The 23,740-nt window shown below is 42.2% G+C and overlaps 1 protein-coding gene across 1 annotated transcript; it reads left to right on the plus strand.

The window, feature by feature from the left end:
* Positions 1-19,642: 19,642 nt before the first annotated feature.
* On the plus strand, positions 19,643-23,508 carry LOC123434242 (cytochrome P450 84A1-like). Its single transcript, XM_045115501.1, has 2 exons — positions 19,643-20,695; positions 22,484-23,508. The coding sequence occupies exons 1-2, from the start codon at positions 19,748-19,750 to the stop codon at positions 23,150-23,152; spliced, it is 1,617 nt and encodes a 538-aa protein (XP_044971436.1). The 5' UTR covers positions 19,643-19,747; the 3' UTR covers positions 23,153-23,508.
* The last annotated feature ends 232 nt before the right edge of the window (positions 23,509-23,740 follow it).

Raw genomic sequence — 23,740 nt, forward strand, 5'->3', positions numbered from 1 at the left:
TAGCATAGGAAGGCAAAACAAGCATAGCTTCAAAAAATTTAACATATGGAGAGGAAGTTTGATACTATTGCAATAAGTAGAAGCATATGATCCTCCCTCATAGTAATTTTCAGTAGCATAATGAATGAATTAAACAATATAACCATCACCTAAGGCTTTCTTTTCATGATCTACAAGCATAGGAATTTTACTACTCTCCACATAAGGAAATCTATTCTCAAGAATAGTAGTGGGAGTATCGTGAAAGACTTGAGCACTACAAATTGTGTCCACAATGAAAAAGCAAGGTTTAGCAAAGGGGCTTTCGAAAGTATGACAAGCTTTATCACCCCTCTTCTTTAAAGCATAAGTATCCTCACAATAATCATCATAGATAGGGGGCATGCTTTCATCAAAATAATTTTGATCATTCAAAGTGGAAGAACTAAAAAGATCATCTTCATCAAATATAGCATCCCCAAGCTTGTGGCTTTGCATATCATTAGCATCATGGGTATTCATAGAATTCATGCTAACAACATTGCAATCATGCTCATCATTCACATATTCTATGCCAAGCATTCTATGTAATTCTTCTTTCAGCACTTGAGCACAATTTTCCTTCCCATCATGCTCACGAAAGACACTGAAAAGGTGGAGCATATAACGCATCCTCAATTCCATTTTTTTGTAGTTTTCTAGAGAAAGAACAAAAACCAAAGATTCGATTGCAAGATCTAAAGATATACCTTCAAGCGCTAACCTCCCCGGCAACGGCGCCAGAAAAGAGCTTCGTTGACGAGATGTTAGCGCCGCTTACCTAGCCTCCCCGGCAACGGCGCCAGGAAAGAGCTTGATGTCTACTACACAAAATTCTCCTTGTAGACGTTGTTGGGCCTCCAAGTGCAGAGGGTTGTAGGAGAGTAGCAATTTTCCCTCAAGTGGGTGACCTAAGTTTTATCAATCCGCAGGAGGCGTAGGATGAAGATGGTCTCTCTCAAGCAACCCTGCAACCAAATAACAAAGAGTCTCTTGTGTCCCCAACACACCCAATACAATGGTAAGTTGTATAGGTGCACTAGTTCGGTGAAGAGATGGTGAAACAAGTGAAAAAAGGATGGTAGATATAGGTTTTTGTAATCTGAAATTACAAAAACAGCAAGGTAACAAATGGTAAAAGTGAGCACGAACGGTATTGCAATGCGTGGAAACAAGGCCTAGGGTTCATAATTTCACTAGTGAAGTTCTCTCAACAATGATAACATAATTGGATCATGTGACTAGCCCTCAACATGCAACAAAGAGTCACTCCAAAGTCAATAATAGCGGGGAACAAACGAAGATATTATTGTTGGGTACAAACCACCACAAAGTTATTCTTTCTCATCGATCTATCATAGAGTTCATACTAGAATAACACCTTAAGATACATATCAACCAAGACCCTAATGTCACCTAGATACTCCATTGTCACCTCAAGTATCCGTGGGTATGATTATATGATATGCATCACGTAATCTCAGAATCATCAATTCAACCAACACATAGAACTTCAAAGAGTGCCCCAAAGTTTCTACCAGAGAGTCAAAACGTGTGCCAACCCCTGTGCATAGGTTCCCAAGTTGATCACCAAAACATACATCAAGTACTCACATGAATCCACGTGTGCCAACCCATATGCATAGGTTCCCAATTGTCACAAACCCGCAAGTTGATCACACCAGATAGACACGTGCAAGACATACATTAAGTGTTCTCAAAGACTCAATCCGATAAGATAACTCCAAAGGGGAAACTCAATTCATTACAAGAGGGAGAGGGGGAAGAACATCATAAGATCCAACTATAGTAGCAAAGCCCATGGTACATCGATATCAAGACATCTCAAGAACACGAGACAGAGAGATCAAACACATAGCTACTGGTACATACCCTCAGCCCAGAGGGAGAACTACTCCCTCCTCGTCATGGAGATCGCCGGGATGATGAAGATGGCCATCGGAGATTGATTCCCCCTCCGACAGGGTGCCGGAACGGGCTCTAGATTGGTTTTTGGTGGCTACAGAGGCTTGCGGCGGCGGAACTCCCGATCTAGGTTTCTTTCTGGGGGTTTCTAAATTTATAGGAATTTATGGCGGTGGAATTGCGTCAGTTGGGCCCACGAGGAGGTCACAAGCCTGCGCGCCACCACCGGGGGTGGTGGTGTCGGCGTGAGGGCTTGTGACTCCCTCGTGGCCCATCTGGCCTTCTCCCAAAGCTTCGGCGGTCTCTTTTGGTCCAAAAAAATCATCGTAAAGTTTCATTCCATTTGGACTCCGTTTGAAAATGGGCCAAAAACACGGAGAAAACAGAAACTGACACTTGGCACTGAGTTAATAGGTTAGTCCCAAAAAAGATATAAAATAGCATATTCATGCATATAAAACATCCAAAGTTGACAAGATAATAGCGTGGAACCATCAAAAATTATAGATACGTTGGTGACGTATTACTCCACTCTTTAGATTCGCTGCATACCCATCGGGGAACATCAAGTGCATTTTGACCCACAAGATAATTTCCCTCATAGCTGGCCTTCCAAGATTGAACCAGGCCTTTGGCTTTGACCACTTCTGCTTTCCTTTGCCTTCTCGCATGTTTGTAACGGTCTATGACATAGTGTCTCTTGATCGACTCTATCCTTAGTATTATCCTTTGTATTCCCATCTGTGTCGAACAATGTACCAAAAATAACCTGTCCGATATTCATCTCAGTGTGCATCATGTCGATATCGTGTGGAAGAAGGAGGTCTTGGAAGTAAGGCAGATCCTAGAAGCATGGCTTGTGAGTCCAGGCGTGTTTTGAATTATACCCCTTGAAATACCTTGGACGCTTTGGATCAAGCTCGAGGGCGTTTAAATCATCCAGGATCTGTTGGCCTGTCAACGCAGGTGGTGCCAAGTTTTTGACAACTTTACCTTTGGTAAAGTTCTTCTTGTCTTTTCTGAACTGATGGCCAGGATCCAGGAACTGTGTATTTAAGTCAAAGCAAGAATACTTCCGACCCTCGTGCAAGCAATGAAACTGAAGAGCTGCCTTGCATTGGGGGCATGGGAACCTTCCATGCACACACCATCCAGAGAATAGCGCATACGCCAGCAAGTCATGCATAGACTACATGTACCACACATGCATTTTGAAGTTATGTTTTCTAGCGGCATTGTATGTCTTGACCCCATTATCCCAAGCTTCTTCCAATTCATCCTTAAGCGGCTGCAGGTACACATTCATATTCTTCCCCGGATAATTGGGCCCTGGAATTATCAATGTCAGAAATATGTTCTTTGTGTTGCATAATCTGCCCCGGGGGATTGAGTGGAAAGAAAAATACATGCCAACAACTGTATTGGGTTGCCATCATGCCGAATGGATTAAAACCATCCGTGGTGACGCAGACTCGAGGATTCTTTGGATCCGCCGCTTTATCCTGATGCAATCCATCGAAATGTTTCCACGCTTCCTCATCTGATGTGTGTACCGCCATCTTATTCCCAACCGCATCTAGTTCGGTTCTTTTGCCCAGTTTGTGCCATGTCATCTGTCTGGTTGTCTCTTCGACCATGAAAAGATGTTCAAGCCTTGGTACGATTGGCATATACCGAAGAACACTAACTGCGATTTTGGTCTGCCTCTTCTCACCCATACCGTTGTCTACCACAAGATACCTTCAAGACTCGCAATTGGGACAATAGTCCAAGTGTGCATACTCCTTCCTAAATAAGACACATCCTTTCTCACATGCATCTATCTTCTCATAGGGCATCTTAAGTACACGAAGTATTTTGTCCGATTGGTACATGTTTGCAGGCATGACATGGCCTTTGGGTAGGAAGCGTCCAAATAGTGTCATCATCGCGTCGTAGCATTCTCTTCCCAAGTTCAACTGAGCCTTAAGAGCCATTACTTGTGCAATTGCATCCAGCTGACAAAGCTCAATGTGCTTATGGAGAGGACGTTTTGAAGACTCCAACATTTCATAGTAGGCCTTTGCAGATTCCTCCATCTCATCTTCCGAATCCCGAGCATCATCAAAGTCTTGCACCATGTCTTCGATCCCGGTACCATGCTCGTCGATGCGACGATGGACCACCTCAGCTCTGGTGCGTTGTATAGACTCACCATGAAATTTCCACACCTTCTAATTAGGCTTAAAACCCCTCCTCTGCAGGTGTTTAATCATTACACCCTCTGTCGTCTTTTTATAGTTGTCGCATCTAGGACAGGGGCAATAGTTTCTTTCCTGGCAATTTTCAAATGCGGCTTTAAGAAATTCCTTGGTTTTTAGAAACCATTCTTTCGTCATCTCTTTCTGACTAGGGTGACCGGTATACATCCACGCACGATCACTCAACTTGCCTAGGTACTAAAGACACAAGAAATATATTTATATATAATTTAGCATATATATTCATCAGTTAATCAAGTTCGCCATTTTATTACGTCCATGCAACCTACACGCTAATAGGTAAAGATAGGTCCTAATCCCACCCGAGTATGTGTAGATTGGGTTCGTTTTCCCATGCTCTTCTCCGGATCCAACGCAAAATTTCGCAGCACCTCCCCGCTATTCTCCTGATACACGTCTCCGCAATAAACAGAGAGGTTGTGTATCCGGAGAACAACAGGGAGGCACTTACGAAATTATGCATCGGATCCGGAACAAAGCATATGGGAAACGAACCCAATCTACACATACTCGGGTTGTCCATGGATAACGTTGGACAATTCAAAAGAATCACGGTTATAAATATAAGCAAATGCATGCATATTTATAACTTTAACCCTTTCGAACGGGAGACGCATTCTGGTCACGCATACTGATTAATTAATTTAATTACCTAAATCTAGCAAGTTTCATCCGAAAACCGACCCACGGTAAATGAAGGGGCGAGGAGGAGATAACATTTGTGCTGACCCACGAATGCAGGGGCGGAGCTCGTACAACGCATGGGGAGGTCTTCGCACAGTAGACCTCATAGCGACGAGACAACTGTCACATATAAATCCACCCGATCAACACAAATATGCTAATTATGTCTTTTTGGAGTTAAATGGGCTAATTATGTCATTTTAGAGGAAGGAGAAGAAGGAGGAGAGAAGAAGGGGAAGAAGAATGAGAAGAAGAAGGAGAAGAAGGAGGACAGAAGAAGGAGAAGAAGAAGGAGAAGAAGAAGGAGAAGAAGGAGGAAAGAAGAAGGAGAAGAAGAAGGAGAAGAAGAAGGAGAAGAAGGAGGAGAGAAGAAGGAGAAGAAGAAGGAGGGCTCCTTCTCCTCATCCTCCTTCTCCTTCTCCTTCTTCTTCTCTTCTTCTTTTCATTTTTCTTCTCTTCTTCTTCCTATTCTCCTCCTCCTCCTCCTCTTCTCCTCTTCTTCCTCCTCTTCTTATTATTCTTATTCCTCTTATTTCTATTTCTTTTTTTCTTTGTCCTCTTCTTCTACTTATTCTTCTTTTCTTCATTTTTATCTTCTTCTCCTTCTTATTTTCTCCTTCTTCTCTTATTCTCTTCTTCTCTTCTTCTTCTTTTCTTCTTCTCCTTCTTATTTTTTTCTTCTCTTCTTCTTCTTCTTTTTCTTCTTCTTCTTCTTCTTCTTCTTCTTCTTCTTCTTCTTCTCCTTCTTATTTTTCTTCTCCTCCTCCTCTTCTTCTTCTTCTTCTTCTCCTCCTCCTCCTCCTACTCCTCTTCTTCTTCTCCTCTTCTCCTCCTCCTCCTCTTCTTCTTCTTCCTCTTCTTTCTATTAAGCTAAATAACTAGTGGCAGAGGCGGCTCGGGTGTGGGAGCTCACTGGCAGGGGCATCGTGGGCCGCGGGGCTGGGGGTGTTGGGGCGGCGGGGCGGCGTCGGTGGTGTTGGGGCTGCGGGGAGGCGTCAGGGGCGATGGGGCGGCGGCGCCGGGGGGCGGTGGGGCACCGGGTCGGTAGGGCGGCGGCGGCGGTGCTGTGGGGCAACAGGGCGGTGTCGGGGGCGGCGGTGCGACGGTGCTGGCGGCGGTGGGCGTCAGGGGAGAGGAGTGGAAGAGAGTGGTCGTTTGAGAGAGAGAGAGAGAGGGACGGGGTGGATAGGGACAGCCGTTATATGATTCCTAAGCTTTGTCGTCTGCTGGTGGACGGCAAAGGGTCTAGACTCTTTGTCGTCTACCTCCGGACTCTTTGTCGTCCGCTAGCAGACGGCAAAGAAGCGAATGTAGTTTGACCTAACATTCCCTCGGCCAGGTGGGCCCAGTCCACAGCTTTGTCGTCTATTGTCCTAATCTTTGCCATCTGCGGCTGACGGCAAAGAAGTGACTAATGGCCAATACATTCTATGCCATCAGCCAGTTCTTTGTTGTCCGCTTTGTGGAAGCGGACGGAAAAGACACTCTTTGCCATCAGCCAGCGGACGGCAAAGATTTGGCAGACGGCAAAAAACTGAATTCTAGTAGTGTATGCTCCTGTCAGCCCTGCTCTTCGAGCGTGTGTTAATTAGTCTCGAAGTTTGTGATATATGTTCCTAAGATGCCCCGATGGGTTGAACCTATGCCTTCCTAAATCTGTGTAATCCCAAGGGTTTTCATGATATTTACTCTTCTCGTGTTTTGCCACATAACCCTTCAAAGCTAGAACCTCATCAAAGACGAGGAGTAAATGGCACGTGATGCATTGATGAAGTGGGAGTCGACCTTGAACTTTGTGTTGATGCCCACGGTAACGATGTTAGTGCTATCATAGACGCTTCTCGTATCATAATCATTCATTTTATGATTTGATCTTGTACGTGTGATTTTGTACTATGCAATCATGGTTCCGACCATGTAGTTCTACTTTGGTTTCATTCTTAGACGAGTTAAAGTGCTTGTCTTCCACACATTGATACAATAGTCTAACCTCTATTTTTATCTACCTCCGAGTATTATCCCTGGTATCTCGGGAATATTGTGGAGCTATATAACTTCTTATGAGATCCTCTCAACTATGATATTTCGTTGATTCTAGTTTCCTTGTGTTTTGAGTTGTTGGACACTCAAGGGCACTCATAACTAAATCGACTATGCATTGTGATTCAACAACTCTTCGTAATCCTCTTTGCTTACGAATTTGTACTCGATCATGTCATTCCAAGATGTTAGGCTACATCATCATCGTCATGCTAGAGCTTGACCATGCTATCTGTGTCCTTCATCCCCAGAACACATTTCCAACTGTGCGCTAAGCTTACATTGAGTTTTCAACATCATGTTGGTTGTCTTGAAAGGAAATCTAGATTCTGAGCTAGCAATCTTATTTGTGTTTCTGACAACCTTTCGCTTCACCATTCCTTTGCTTGATGTCGTTGCTGAACGATTATCTCTTCATTAAACTTCTCAACAAATGTGTGGTGATCATCATCACCATTCTAAGCTCCTCCAGGGTGTCAATCAAATGCATGATGAGAAATACCATCTTTGCCCTCGATGATTTGTGATATCATTGACAACCTTTTTGCCTTCCCCCTAACACAAACTTCCTCATGTTTTGTGTTGTCCCTTGAGTTCCTTGCTATCCAGCTTTTGTTATCTTCTACCTTGGAGTATTACCATCTTTTATGTCAAGAATGTTATGAGAATTGTTGCACCTCTTAAGCATTTTTGATATGGTGATACTTCTCGCCATCACCATTCATTTTTTGGTCCCAGTGTGGTTTTTAACCGTAATACCGACAAGTGAACTCTGATGTGTGACTACAATACGTCTGACAGCCATATTTATTTCAAGTTAATGACTGATAGTGTCGTTCTTAGTGCGTTGATTGTTGACTCACCATCTTAGCATTGGTCATGCTACTGAGTCCATATTTTTGAGTGCACCATCCGATCAATGTTTAATTGTTGATGTTTCCTCGAGCATATGTCATTATATCATTTGATCTGACAAATGCTATCTCCTTGTTCTTAAAGTTTTGAAAATTCATCCCTATCAAAGTCTTGAGGGATTGTTGCTGAGCCCATCGGCCACACCCTCAACTTCTCCTTGTTTCACGTTGAAGCTTTTGACAACATTATCTTTGTGCCTAGTTCATGAAGAATATGTTTGATGGAAGAAGTGTTTTCCAAAAGTTCACGTGCATTGTTGCCGCCGTGAATGTGAGAAAGTTTTGTTTCACTTCCTCTTGGATCATCCCAAATCATTCACGCATGTTTGAGGTGTTGTATGTTTTCAAGATTTTCTATCCTCACTTCATATAACTTCTCCTAGCACGCCAAGCCAATGAATGATTTGACCAAGTAAAATAAGTTCCTTCATAAGAGCTAATATAGGCCTACACAAGGACCTTGATATCCTCGATGATGGTTCCCAAACCAGGATTCGGTTGCATTTCGTTGTAAGAATTCCATGTGGGAATGAACATCTTGACATTGTATTCATGTTTGTTACATCCAACTCATGATTCAAGACTAGCTTCTGTATGGTTTATATCCCAAGAATCTTGCATCGTCATATCATCAGTTTTGTTGGCCCCCTTTTATTCTCACACATCCTGAGTATGAGGTATTCTGACACCAATCAGATCTAAATCTCGGGCAGATATGATGGCTGGAATATTTTCCAATAATTTAACTTTTGTCTTTATGTAACCCGGTACGGGGATATCTTGTCTAGCACACCTAGACGAAGGACCTATTGATATAGTATCTTTCTTAAAAATATTCACCATTCTTCCATGAGGAAATTGTATGACTTGTTTTACAAGATGTTCCTGGTGGATCCTTTGTGTACCCAAAGTCCGACCTTTATCTAATGACCATGTCGATCCTACCTCGAAGCACGAATGTGGTACTTCAAATGTCAACGGGAACATTGGAAGCGCAATGCTAAATTGTTCTTGATCAATTGTCCAAACCATATGGTATGGGTAAACATCATGATTCTCCTTGCCTTTTTATCAAAATGGTAATGTACTTGATGACCTATCATGTATACCATACCCTATTTTCCTCGGGAATGGTATACTCTAATACTTGTGTGTGTGAACACATTTTCCTTTCCATTGGTATGTTTAAACTTTCTTATAATCTAACTTATCTCAGAACTGATAGTTCCCTGCTTAGGTAAAGACCTCGGTGTACAACTCTGTTAGTAAGATCCCTTTACTATTGTCGATAACATTTCGGTAGCCGCCGGTGGTCGAGAACTTTTCCTATTGGTCCGCCTCATTCAATGAGCAGGAAAGTGGTTCTATTCATCCCCAGCTCCTGGTACCGACGTTGTTGCCAACATAACTGATAGGATAGCCTCTGACCTGTCTTGTTACCAAGATCGTACAAGATGTCACTGCTCTGCCTACTCTCAACCCACTTGGTAGGCCCATAACCCAAATTCCACAGGATCGAAACCTGACTCTCCTGGACATCCCTAACTCCAAAGTATCCTTTGCACTTGGCTTCGTGTAAAATTCCCAAGCCATCGTCCAATTTGACGATCTATTCTTGTATCAGACGCAATAGTTACTTCCGTTGCTCTAACCCCCCTTTCATCTCTATTTAGGCATCATACGAAGGATTTCTGGCGCCGTTGCTGGGAAATATCATTACCAACTACCAAGTAACTCCACACAAAATTTAATTCACTTGTTCCTCTTTTTATTTTCTCGTATATCTAGTTTGTCTTATAAAAAAATAAAAATACAAAAATATTTATTTTTGCTTGTTAGTAGATTGCATCTTCGCTCTGTAGTCGGCTTGTCTTGCTTGGTGCTTTGCTTGCTCGGTCACCATGTATCAAGATACTACTAAGGTGTGTGACTTCTCAAATACTAATAATAATGATTTTATTAGTACTCCTATACCACCCGCCACTAGCGCGGATGCTTTTGATATTAATGTTGCATTACTGAATCTTGTCATGAAAGAGCAATTTTCGGGAAGTCTTAATGAGGATCCCACTTCACATATCAATACCTTTTTTAAACTTTGTGATATGCAAAAGATAATGGACAAGGATAATGATATTGTGACATTAAAATTGTTTCCTTTTCACTAAGAGAGAAAGCTAAAGCTTGGTTTTCATCTTTACCTCATAATAGTACTGGAACATGGGATAAGTGTAAAGATGCCTTTATTGCCAAGTATTTTCCTCCTGCTAAAATCATCTCCCTTAGAAATAAAATAATAAATTTTAAACAAAAAGATCATGAACATGTTACACAAGCTTGGGAGACGACGAAATTGATGATAAGAAATTGTCCAACGCATGGCTTAAACTTGTGGATGATTATCTAAAATTTCTATGCTCGACTGAACTTTGTGTATAGAAATCTTCTAGATTCTTCCGCAGGTGGTACCTTCATGGAGGTTACCTTAGGAGAGGACACTAAACTTCTGGACAACAGCATGGCCAAATATTCTCTATGGCATACCCAAAGAGCTCCAATTGGTAAGAAGGTAAATTATGTTAAGGAAATCGCTACTTTGAGTGAAAAGGTGGATGCTCTTATGAATGTGGTTGCTAATAAAAATACTCATGTTGATACTAATGATATGCCCTTTTCTACCTTGGTTTAACAAAATAATAATGATGTTGATGTGAACTCTGTCTCACGAAATAATTTCAACAACAATGCTTATAGGGGTAATTTCAATGCTAGGCCATATCCCGGTAATAATCCTAATTTTTATGGAAATTCCTCTACAAATTATAATAGGATACCCTCTAATCTTTAGAACACAATAAAGGACTTCATTAATTCTCAAAAAGTTTTCAATACTATGGTAGAATAAAAATTGCATGTTGTTGATACTTTGGCTAAAAACATGGATATGATTGCTCTTGATGTAGAAACTTTTAAAAAATATTTGCCTCATAATCATGATTTTAATGTGACTATTAAATATATCCAAGTTTATATTAATGAAAGTAAGCAGAGGAACGCTAAGTTGAAATCTAAGAAGGAATTCCTAGAAAAAGCTCTTCCACCCGGTTTTTACCGGAATCATGATGAAGATCTTAAAATGATTGACACTTATCCTATTGAATATTTGTTTAATTATCTGAATTTGAATGATAAAGGGACTCGAGATGAGTCAACTCTAGTAAAGTAACATCACGTTTGCTTGGAGGGTGATGATTTTAATGCTAAAACTGAAAAAGTGGGTTTGGAGAGGTCAAAACTTTATATAGTGATGTGCCCACTATTTTGGATTACAAGGGTTTTAATTATGATAATTGCTCTTTAATAGAAAGTATTTCCTTGCTACAATCCATTATTATCTCACCCAGTGTTTATGAACAATAAAAAGCTTTTACTCAACATATAGCGGAAGCTATGGTGAAAACTTATGATGAGAAACTTGAGCTTGAAGTTTCTATTCCTAGAAAGTTGCATGTTGAGTGGGAACCTACTATAAAAATTAAGATAAATAAACATGAATGCAATGTTTTGTGTGACCATGGTGCTACTATTTCAAATATACCTAAAACTTCATGTGATGTGCTCGGTCTCACTAATATTGAAGAATGTGCCCTAAACTTGCATCTTGTGGATTCTACCATCAAGAAACCCTTCAGTAGAATAAATGATGTGCTTATAATTGCAAATAAAAATGATGTGTGTGTATATTTCACTGTGCTTGATATTGATTACAACCCTACTTGTCCAATTATACTTGGAAGACCCTTCCTTTGAACTATAGGTGCAATCATTAACATGAAAGAGGGAAATATAAGGTTCCAATTTGAATTAAAGAAAGGAACGAAATATTTACCTAGAAATATAATTAGGCCACCTTATGAATCAATGATGAGAGTCACTTATGGGCTGAGTGTCAAAGATGACAACACTTGAAAACTATGCAATATGCCTAGCTCGGGGCGTAAAAGAATAGCGCTTGTTGGGAGGCAACCCAATTGTTATCTTTATTATTTGCTCTTTACTTTCTTTTAGTTTGTGATAACATGATTATTGCATTTTTAATGATTGTGTTTTTATGTTTTGATTAGTGTTTGTGCCAAGTAAAACCTTTGGGATGAATTCCTTGATAAATAGAATTGATACGGTGCAAAAACAGAAAAATTTGACGTCTAGTGCGGAATTTCTCTAATTTTAGTGGAACGTCTTTTTAAGGTGAATGTTTTACAAAGTATTGCCATAAAAAATCCTTAGGTATTCCTAATTGTTCATAATTTTTGGAGTTACATAAGTATAGGTTCATTATAGATTACTACAGAATATTCTGTTTCAAGCATAATCTGTTTTTTGCATGCGTAGTTTGCTAGTTTTGATGATGCTATGGACTGTATCGATGGGTATAATCCATGGAGGATTTAATATATAGTACCCTATGCTAAAATAACATAATAATAAACTTGGAACAACACCTTAAAGAATTTGATATGTTGCTTATACTAACGGATCTCACGAAGTTTTGTTGTGTTTTATGTTATTGAAGTTTTCAAGTTTTGGGTATTGTCCCAATGGACAAAGGATTGAGGAGTAGAAAAGCCTAAGATTTTGGATACCCAATTCATCCCAAGGTAATATTCTAGGAATACTCAAGCGCCTAAGCTTGGGGATGCCCGGAAGGCATGCCCTCTTTTTGTCTCAATCCATCGGTATGATACTTGGAGCTATATTTTTATTCATCACATGATATGAGTTTTGCATGGAGCGTCATTTGCCTTTATTTGCTTTTACTTTCAGTTTACCACAATCATCTTTTGCTAGACACACCTATTTGACAGAGATGCCACATCATCACAATTTGTTAGAATACTCTATGTCCTTCACTTATATCTTTTAAGCTTAGCAGTTGCTCTAGTACTTCACTTATATCTTTTTGAGCACGGCGGCGTATAGATTTTATAGAAATATTGTGCTCTCGTTATTATGTTATATTTGTTTGAGAGCTGGACAAATACTGACGGTAATTTGCATGGGTCATAAGGCTAGATAAAAAATAATGAGTATTCAGTGAGTGATAATAAAAACCATCATCTAGCACATATAGATAACTTGTGGGTTAATGTTATTGATGTGGTGATATGAAAAAGGTGTGAGTACATTATTATTAATTTAGATAGGTGTATATATGAAGAGATGTTAAATTTCTTGTTCATCTAAAAAATTAAAAAGGCATGGTGATGATGCGTGAGCATTTCTATTCGTCGTTGAAATCCTAGTGTTGTTTTGAGTCGGATTTACGCGATGGTTAATTCCTACCAACCCTCTCCCTCGGGGCATGTGCTTAGTATTTTAGTTTGTGATAAAACTAATAAAACTGTGCAATAAGTATATGAGTTCTTCATCACTAATGTGACACCATGGACATACGCACTCTCACCTCCTCATATTTGCTAGCCTCTTCGGTACCGTGCATCGTCCGTTCTCAATGTGAGGATCGGTGCAACTTTTGCCGATGCATCCAAACCCTGTGACATGAAATGCTCTGTTGCACATAAAAAAATTATATCCTGCTCAAAACATCCACCATACCTACCTATCATGGCATTTCCATAGACATTCCAAGATATATTGTCATGCAAATGCCATCGTCACTTCACATGACTAGTTCGTTTATCATCATAATGCTTTGCATGATCATATAGAGCTGACATAGTATTCATGGCAAAACCACCACTCATCGTATTTTTGATACATGTCACACTAGATCTTTGCACATCCTGGTACACTGCCAGTGGCATTCATTCAGAGTCATATCGTCCTATCAGTTTTCATATTGAGTGGTAAGTAGATAAAAGTGTGATGATCATCATTATTAGAGCATTGTCCGAGTGGGGAAATAAAAATGGGGGTGGCAAAATGATCCCACCATAATAAATAAATAAAATGAATGAGAGAAAAAGAGAGAAGGGACTTTGCTACTATCCTTTACCACACTTGTGCCTCAAAGTGGCACCTTGTTCTTCATATAGAGAGTCTCATGTTATATCATTAATATGCTAGTGGGAATCATTTTTTCATAAACTTGAATTTTATATTCTGATGATGGGCTTCCTCAAATGTCTGAGGTCTTCATGAGCAAGCAAGTTGAATGCACACCCCCACTTAGCTTTAGTGGAGCTTTCACAGAGTTGTAGCTCTTATGCATCATTTGCACGGCAATCCCTACTCCTCGCATCGATATCTATCGGCGGGCATCTCCATAGCTCGTTGGTATGCCTAGTTGATGTGAGACTATCTTCTTCAATTTTACCCCTTTGAAACCTATCACCATATTCTATTCGACCTTTATGCTATGTCCAATGGTTCACGCTCATGTATTGCGTGAAGAATAAAAAGTTGATGCATATTGAAAAAGTACGATTGAATTGCCTGGCTTGGACACCGTGGTGCTTGAAATTTGTATTAATGTGGTGAAGATGAAGCCATGCCTTGCTAAGACAATAAAGATGGATGGGGGTTAAAAAAACATTGAGGATCGTATACTTTGAAAAAATAATGAGTTGCTGCTTATACCTATAAGTAGTGCGGTGTTAATATTTGTTAATTCATCATTTCTCAGTGAGTGTACATGCATAAAGTTGCATCATGGATAGCATGTCACATCAAAAATTCTGTTTTTATCATTTACCTACTCGAGGACGAGCATGAATTAAGCTTGGCGATGCTTGATACGTCTCCAACGTATCTATAATTTTTGATTGTTACATGATGATATATTATTATTATATAATACTTTTGGGGTATTTATTTACAAATTTAAATTATTTTTTAGCACTACCTATTGACCAAGTGTCCATTGCTAGTTGTTGTTTTCTATGTGTTTTTCACTTTTCAGGTTTTCAACACCAAACGAAGTCCAATTGCCCTAAAACTTTTTGCTTATTTTTTCTCCACCAAAAGAAGAACAACGAGCATCGGAAGAAGGCTGGAGGCCTCAGTAGGGGCCCACAAGCCAACAGGGCGTGGCCTGGGGGTGCCCTGATGACTTGTGCCTCCCTCATGGCCCTCCCGACTTCGTTCTTTGGGTTATAAATTCTTGTCTACCCTAAAAAGGCCAGAAGGAGTATCAGAACACTTTTGGCGCTGCCGCAAGTCTCTGTTCCTATGGGAGGCTGATAATCCACAAGTATAGGGGATCACAACAGTTTTCGAGGGTAGAGTATTCAACCCAAATTTATTGATTCGACTCAAGGGGAAGCGAAAGAATATTCTCAAGTATTAGCAGCTGAGTTGTCAATTCAACCACACCTGAAAGATTTAGTGTCAGCAGCAAAGTATCAGTAGCAAGGTAGTATGATAGCAGCAGTAGCAACAGTAACCAGTAGCAGGAAAATAACAGCAGTAGCGACAAAGTAACATAGCAAGGACCAGTAGTAAAAGACTCGTAGGCATTGGATCGGTGATGGATGATTATGCCGGATGTGATTCATCATGTAACAGCTATAATACGGAGAGATAAGTAACTAGCTCCTGTTCATCAATCTAATGTAGGCATGTATTCCGTATGTAGTCATACGTGCTTAGGGAAAAGAACTTGCATGACATCTATTGTCCATCCCTCCCGTGGCAGCGGGGTCCTAATGGAAACTACGGGATATTAAGGTTTTCCTTTTAATAAAGAACCGGACCAACGCATTAACACTTGGTGAATACATGAACTCCTCATACTATGGTCATCTCCGGGAGTGGTTCCGGCTATTGTCACTCCGGGGTTGCCGGGTCATAACACATAGTAGGTGACTAGAACTTGCAAGATAGGATCTAAAACACACATATATTGGCGACAACATAATAGGTTCAGATCTGAAATCATGGCACTCGGGCCCTAGTGACAAGCATTAAGCATGGCAAAGTACTAGCAACATCAATCTCAGAACATAGTGGATACTAGGGATCAATCCCTGTCAAAACTAACTCGATTACATGATAGATCTCATCCAACTCATCACCGTCCAGTAAGCCCACGATGAGATTACTCATGAACGGTGAAGAGCATCATGGAATTGGCGATGAAGGAAGGTTGATGATGACGATGGCGACGATTTGCCCTCTCCGGAGCCCAGAACGGACTCCAGATCTGCCCTCCAAATGAAGATCAGGAGGTGGTGGAGCCTCCGTATCGTAAAACGCAATGAATCCTTCTCCTTGATTTTTTTTTCCGGGCGAAACAGAATAAATAGAGCTGAGTTTGGAGGCGGTGGAGCCACGTGGGGCCCACAAGCCTGCCAGGCGCGGCCTGGGGGATGGCCGCACCTCCTGGGCTTGTGGCCCACTCGCTCACCTCCTCCGGTGGATCTTTGCGCAGGTATTTTTCATTAATTGCAGAAAAATTCTCCGTAAATTTTCAGGTCATTCCGAGAACTTTTCTGCAGAAAAACAACACCATGGCAATTCTGCTGAAAACAATGTTAGTCCGGGTTAGTTCCATTCAAATCATGCAAATTAGAGTCCAAAAACAAGGGCAAAAGAGTTCGGAAAAGTAGATACGACGGATGCGTATCACAGGCCAACTAGAGCTCCGTTTCGGCAAACAGTCGGAGCCTCGGAGGGGGATCGAGCACGGAGGACTTATTCATCAACCTTGAGCCCTCACAATGATGTGTGAGTAGTTCACCACACACCTACGGGTCCATAGTCAGTACCTAGATGGAAGTCTCTCTCTCTCTCTCTTTGATCTTCAATACAATGATCGTCGCATATTCCTTTTCATCCATATGATGTAATTCCTTTTGTGCGGTGTGTTTGTTGGGATCTGATGAATTATGGGTTTATGTTCAGATTATTCACGTAAATATTTGATTCTCCTGTGAATACTTATATGATTCTTATGTGCATGACTCTGATAGCGTCTAAATTCTCTCTGATCTGTTGAAATAGTTTGGCTAACTAGATCAATATTTCTTCGATGAGAGAGGCGCGTTGTGGTAGGTTCAACCTGGCAAATTTCTATATCCCAGTGACATAAGGGGACAAGATGCGTCTTTGTGTTGCTGCTACTAAGGATAAAACAATGGTATTTACTCATATTGGTTTAGTTTACTTTGTGTACATCATGTCATTGTTCTCCATGCATTACTTTCTTTTACATAATACTCTAGATGAATGTTGGATAGCGCTCGATGAGTGGAGTAATAGTAATAGGTGCAGGCAGGAGTCGGCCTATCTAGTTATGGACGTGATGCCTATATACACGTGATCATTGCCGTGGATATCGCATAACTATCCGTTTTTTTCTCAATTGCCCAACAATAATTTGTTTACCCACCATTCCCTATTTTTCATGAGAGATACCATTAGAGAAAGCTATGGCCCCGGGTCTATTCACAACATATTGGTAAAACCTTCGTTACCTTGCTATCATTTACTTGTTTTTATTTTTTCTTGCTATCTACAATTATCAACACACCTCACTTGCTTGCAAATACGAAGACAAGAGGATGGAAAACCCTCTTTCCCGCGTTGGGTGCAAGTTGTTTGTTCTTTTGTGTGTACCGACTAAAGATGGTTGTTGCTGATATTTCTATTGGTTCGATAAACATTGGTTTCATAACTGAGGGAAATACTTGACCACATTGTGTTGTGATAACCCGTTCGTCTTCACGGAAAATCCAACGTAGATCACACGTATCACACGCCAACTCGGCTATTCGACGCCCTTCGTTCGTGCCATTCATGCTTCTCGACATGCTTCTACTTTGATTATCCTTATGGATAGGGCTATGCTTCATTGTGGCTGAGACGACGCTTGCATGGACTTCCTGGTGTGGCTGCGACGATAAGATGCCCTTCGACCTCGACAGTGGTACAACGGTGATGCGCCCTTCGATCTCGGTGACGCACCGTCTTTCGGCTTTGACGGCGGCACACAGGTGTTGCCACACGAATTCGGCTATGCGACACCCCTTATTCGTGGCAATGATGTTCCCTCACAAGCTTTTGTTTTTGTTGGTGTTTTTCTCCCTAGGCCTTCTTGTGGTTCTTTATCGATGGTGGAACGAGCTGCTCACCAGAGCTCGCTCCCGAGGTGTCGAATACCAAGGTTTTCAGTTTGGTCTGTGTGCCAGCCTTCCCCTCTGTTTATTTGTGTCCTTTTCTAATGTTTGGCTCTTCTCTTGGGCTTTGCTCTGTAATTTTTCTTTGCACTCTGCATGCAAATTCATGTACTTGTATTGACTCCCAAAGTCACACTTTGAGTTGGAATATCACAAGAGGTGGTGTTTTGGCACCCCCTACCCATCAACTTAAATAAAAACATCAGTCAACTAGTCCACTCTTGATCAAGTCTTATTGACCATTAAATTTTTAGAAAAAATCATAAATCAAGAAAAAAAATGTCAGTTTGAAAAAAAATCATGAAATTCAAATAAGTTCACGAGACTTTGAAAAAAGTTCCCCAAAAGTGTATATGAATTTGAAAACAAATCTTGAAAATTTTAAAAATATCATGATTTTGAAAAAAAAATCACTAAAAATGTTTAGCAAGAGTGAAGAAAAATAACGGATGGAAAACAGTTCACTAACAAAAGTTCAATTTTTTTGAAATGTCATGAAAGTTAGAAAAAGAAGTTCACCGGAAAAGGTGAGCAAAAACTAAAAAAGGTTCATGAAATTTGAAACAAAGTTCATGAAGTTGCAAAAGTTACCAAATTTGAGAAAAGTTCACGAATTTAAAAAGTTTGTGCATTTGAAAAATAATAAAAAAAACGAATTAAAAGATAACAAACCCCGGTTCAGGAAAAACTGGAAAAAAAAGTCTTCGATGCTTCCAAAAAATGACCGGAAAGCTTGAAACTTCCCAAAACCGGATCAGAGATCACGTTAACTTGTTACGCTTCTAAACGAACCGGCAAAATTCCTGCGTTCAACTAAGACAACAGGTTTGCGCTCGTTTGCGCCAACAACTTTAATCGCACAGTGGGCGCCAAATAGGGATTGAGATATATCGCCGGTGTAAAATTTAAAGTCGGTCCTTTTCAAATCTTTTTTAAGAAGCTAGACTCGGTCGCATATGCAATATATGGAAATGGTATGCATTTGAATTTTTCCCTGTCATTTCATACCTGTAAAATGGGGTCCAATTTAATGTGGAAATTTTACGTCATCATAAATACTCCCATGTCTCCATACGTAATACAAACATAAGTACTCTCTTCATCAGAAAATATTTGTCATAGAAATGAATGTATCTAGATGTATTTTAGTTCTAAATACATTTTTTTTATACATTTATGCGACAAGTAATTTCGGAAGGAGGGAGTAGATTATTTGGGAATGCTCTAATATATGGTTTACACCGCGTTCATGTACTATATTTTACTCCCTCCGTCCCAAAAGAACTGTCTCAAGCTTAGTCCAAATTTATACTAGAGTTAGTACAAAGTTAAGACACTTATTTTGAGACGGAGGGAGTATTAACTTATTTAATTTGGTCCGCGCAAAAAAAAACTTATTTAATTTGGTATTCCACCGGCAAGCAAACAATCATGCTTTAGGAAACTCCATCTGCTTGATTTAGAAACAAAATTTTCTAAACCATCTTCTTTCTACTATCCACCCCTTTGCCATGGTCCCCAAATAAATATCATCGGAAAGAAACGCGGAAAAAATATATGATGCTGGATGCTAGTATTACTACCATACATGTCGCAACCTAATCTGACAATCGCTCTGATCCCACCTACTCCTCCTTCCACCTATATAAACCCGGCACCCTCCACTTTTCTCCTCAGCTCTACCTCAAGAGCGCTATAAGACATCAACCTTAAACCCCGAGAAAAGCCAAAAACAAATTACAGCTTCTAGTTCGAGTATCCATCAATGGTGGGTTTGGGCAAGAGCGCCATGGAATGGCTCCAAGATCCGCTGAGCTGGCTGTTCGTTGCCTCGGTGGCCTTCGTGGTGTTCCAGCGGTGCCGGCGGGGCAAGGCGCCGCCGTTTCCTCCGGGGCCGAACCCGCTGCCCATCGTCGGCAACATGTCGATGATGGACCAGCTTACCCACCGGGGCCTCGCGGCGCTGGCGAAGCAGTACGGCGGCCTTCTCTACCTCCGCCTTGGCAAGCTCCATGCCTTCGCCGTGTCGACGCCGGAGTACGCCCGGGAGGTGCTGCAGGCGCAGGACGGCGCCTTCTCCAACCGGCCGGCGACCATCGCCATCGCCTACCTCACCTACGACCGTGCCGACATGGCGTTCGCGCACTACGGGCCCTTCTGGCGCCAGATGCGCAAGCTCTGCGTGATGAAGCTCTTCAGCCGGCGCCGTCCGGAGACGTGGATCGCCGTGCGCGACGAATCCGCGGCGCTCGTCCGCGCCGTGGCTCGGCGGAGCGGCGAGTCCGTGAACCTCGGCGAGCTCATATTCAACCTTACCAAGAACGTCATCTTCCGCGCCGCCTTCGGTGCCGGCGCCGCCGCGGACGGCGACGGCGGCAAGCAGGACGAGTTCATCGCTATCCTCCAGGAGTTCTCCAAGCTCTTCGGCGCGTTCAACATCGGCGACTTCTTCCCGTGGCTCAGCTGGGCGGACCCGCAGGGCATCAACGTGCGCCTCCGCGCCGCACGCGCCGCCCTCGACGAGTTCATCGACAAGATCATCGACGAGCACATGGCGAGGGGCAAGAACCCGGACGACGTCGACGCGGACATGGTGGACGACATGCTGGCGTTCCTCCCTGAGGCGAAGCCCAAGAAGGCCGCCGGCGACGGCGGGGATGAGCTGCAGAACACGCTTCGCCTCACGCGTGACAACATCAAGGCCATCATCATGGTACGTGAACCAAAACTTCCCTCTTTATTCCCCTAATCAATTACTACCATAATATGCGCACAAAAACAAATCACCAACGTAATATGTATTCAATTTTGCTTTCCTAGACCCCATCCACAAAACGTAAAATGAAAACGTACACCTAACTCGTATTGTATATTATTATACATTACAAGTCGTCATACGTATATTCATCTCGTATTGTATACATATAACGGTCTGTAGTATACAATACAATGTAGATATATGTTTTTTTTTTTACGTTTTGTGAGAAGGGGTCTACCGAAACACACCTCGACACCAGATAAACGGACAAAAAAGGCAAGCAAATTTCTTACCTCGAAATCCTTATTTATCGTAGCAATTAAATGGTTTGCTTATCACTACGCGCGGTTGATTAATGCCTGGCGAGTGCAAGCGATATCTCTGACGATTAAATAAGATCCTCCTACTCCAGTAAGATATACGGCGACCGAGCTGTTCTTGAGGTCAGTTTTGATCGTCCAGTACTACTATCATGCAAAAGAATAAAATTAAATTAATATCATACCAAAAAAAGATCGTGCAGATACCTCCATATATATGGCGATTAATGTACACGTCAATGTCCAGCACGTGCTGTAATAAACATCCGCTTGTTGCGTATACTTGGTACTACCATGTTGGATGAAATTCCAATGAAATTCCAGCAAGTACTAATATATTCGTGGAAAATAAAATTAATCCAAATACATTTCAAACTTTTAGATGTGTGTTGACGCGAGGTCAAAACATATCATCAAGCTTGCTCCCTTGAGCTTTCCCCCAACATTTTGCGCCCTGAGCCGTAGCCGGGCAGACGCCTCGCTAGAGACACGTGACGTGCACATTTTTCTTCCCGTCGGAAAGCCCGACCCAACCAAACGAGGAGGTGGCGCCGTATACACTACGGGGCAAGCTGCTTTGACGCATGAACCACAGATGACGTAGTATGCACATACAATAGGTACGCTGGACCCTAGTTATGTTTGTCTCTTTACGTACCGGAATGCGAACCCGTCAATCTTTAGTATATGACCTTAATTATTATGCACCGAGAGCTGCCACATATACGAGTATATGTGAGGCGTTGTCGGGGCCTGGGGGCTTATTTTTGTTTCATCGCCCATGAATGATCATCCGGGTCAGGATCGGTGCATGTAGAGAGGTGCAGAAGCCGCGCCCACGCAGCCATGGCTGCTAGTAATCTGCTTGTACTTTTCAGTTCTCGTTTGGTTCATTCACGCCCACACACATACACACACCGTATCCTGCATCGTTTTCAACTTCCACCGGAGAAAAACCAGCCGAAAACTTCCAAGATTGGGGCTCTGCATCCGACTTTTTATGGTGCGTCATTTTTTTCACCTTATGTCTCACGCAGATAAGCTTTGGCCGGCCGACTTGATGTTGTGGTGCGTGTCACCTTCCCAAGGGAAAAGCTCTCGACTTAAACATCTGAACGCAAACGGCTTCCCTGCCATTGCACCAACCACATCGTTTTCTTTACTTTCACGGTAGGAATCATGTTAAGTCTCGGCCCTTCTGCGATTGAGTGCACGTCGAAAAGGAAAAACGACCACGACCTCGTAACTTCAGAACGGCACAGCACTAGGCGCGCAAAATTGAACACAGTACTGTACTATGTTTTATATAATGTACGCAGGTACGACACCTGTTGGTGTTCTTAGTTTATAAACTAACCTGGTTTTTTTTGAACGGGTTATAAGCTAACCTGTTGATGTGGATGTGTGCGTGTATGGGCGGCAGGACGTGATGTTTGGCGGGACCGAGACGGTGGCGTCGGCAATTGAGTGGGCGATGGCGGAGATGATGCACAGCCCGGACGACCTCCGTCGATTACAGAAGGAGCTCGTCGACACGGTGGGTCTCGACCGGAATGTGAACGAGTCGGACCTCGACAAGCTCCCCTTCCTCAAGTGTGTCATCAAGGAGACGCTCCGGCTGCACCCGCCCATCCCACTGCTCCTCCATGAGACCGCCGAAGACTGTGTTGTCGGGGGCTACTCCGTGCCCCGAGCCTCTCGCGTCATGATCAACGTTTTCGCCATCGGCCGCGACGCCAAGGCATGGAAGGATCCGGACACATTCCGACCGTCGCGGTTCATCGCAGGGGAAGGGGAGGCTGCCGGCGTCGACTTCAAGGGCGGCTGCTTCGAGTTCCTGCCATTTGGATCCGGGCGACGCTCGTGCCCTGGGATGGCGCTTGGCCTGTATGCGCTGGAGCTCGCCGTCGCTCAGCTCACCCACGGGTTCAGCTGGGCGCTACCTGATGGCATGAAGCCGTCAGAGCTCGACATGAGTGACATCTTCGGCCTCACCGCGCCGCGTGCCACGAGGCTCTATGCCGTGCCCACACCCCGGCTCACCTGCCCCTTGGTCGTTGACATTGATGTCGACAGCGCGCATCAGGCGTGATATCGTACGTGCGAGTGTGTGCGCCCGTTGCCTTTGCGTGTGCCGTCAACAGTATCTACCAGCTGTGCAAGGGGGGGGGGTGTTTGATGGGAGGTGGTGGAGGTACCATTGCAAGAGTTTGGTGGTTTTCTCTTGCATTTTGTTGTTGTTTTCTTTTTTGTTTCTGATACTGTAGAACATAATAAGGGGATGTCCATGCTACCTGCGTGCATACTTAGGTTACAATTAAGCATATGATGGATGTTCTATGACTAAGAACATAAACTGTATAAACCGTATTATTTGAGACTTGTTGGGTCCAAATTCTGTAAATTTTCTTTGTATGACAATTTTCTTTTAAGGCAAAAATTTCCACCTCTCTTTTCTCTTATCTTACAAGCGTGATATATTAGTTTGATATGGACATTTCGGATTTTACATGACACTTTTCATATTTTGAACAATAGTTGTGCATTTGCACAAAAATAATATATAAAAAGTAGCACACAACTACTCAACTATGTATGTTTAACAATGCATATACTTGCATATAACTAGTTGTTCTTTGACAGCAATGCAAATAGGTAGTGTTAATTTTATAGTGCAAAG

This window comes from Hordeum vulgare, chromosome 1H (assembly GCF_904849725.1).
Source record: "Hordeum vulgare subsp. vulgare chromosome 1H, MorexV3_pseudomolecules_assembly, whole genome shotgun sequence".
In the NCBI taxonomy this organism is placed as follows: Eukaryota; Viridiplantae; Streptophyta; class Magnoliopsida; order Poales; family Poaceae; genus Hordeum; species Hordeum vulgare.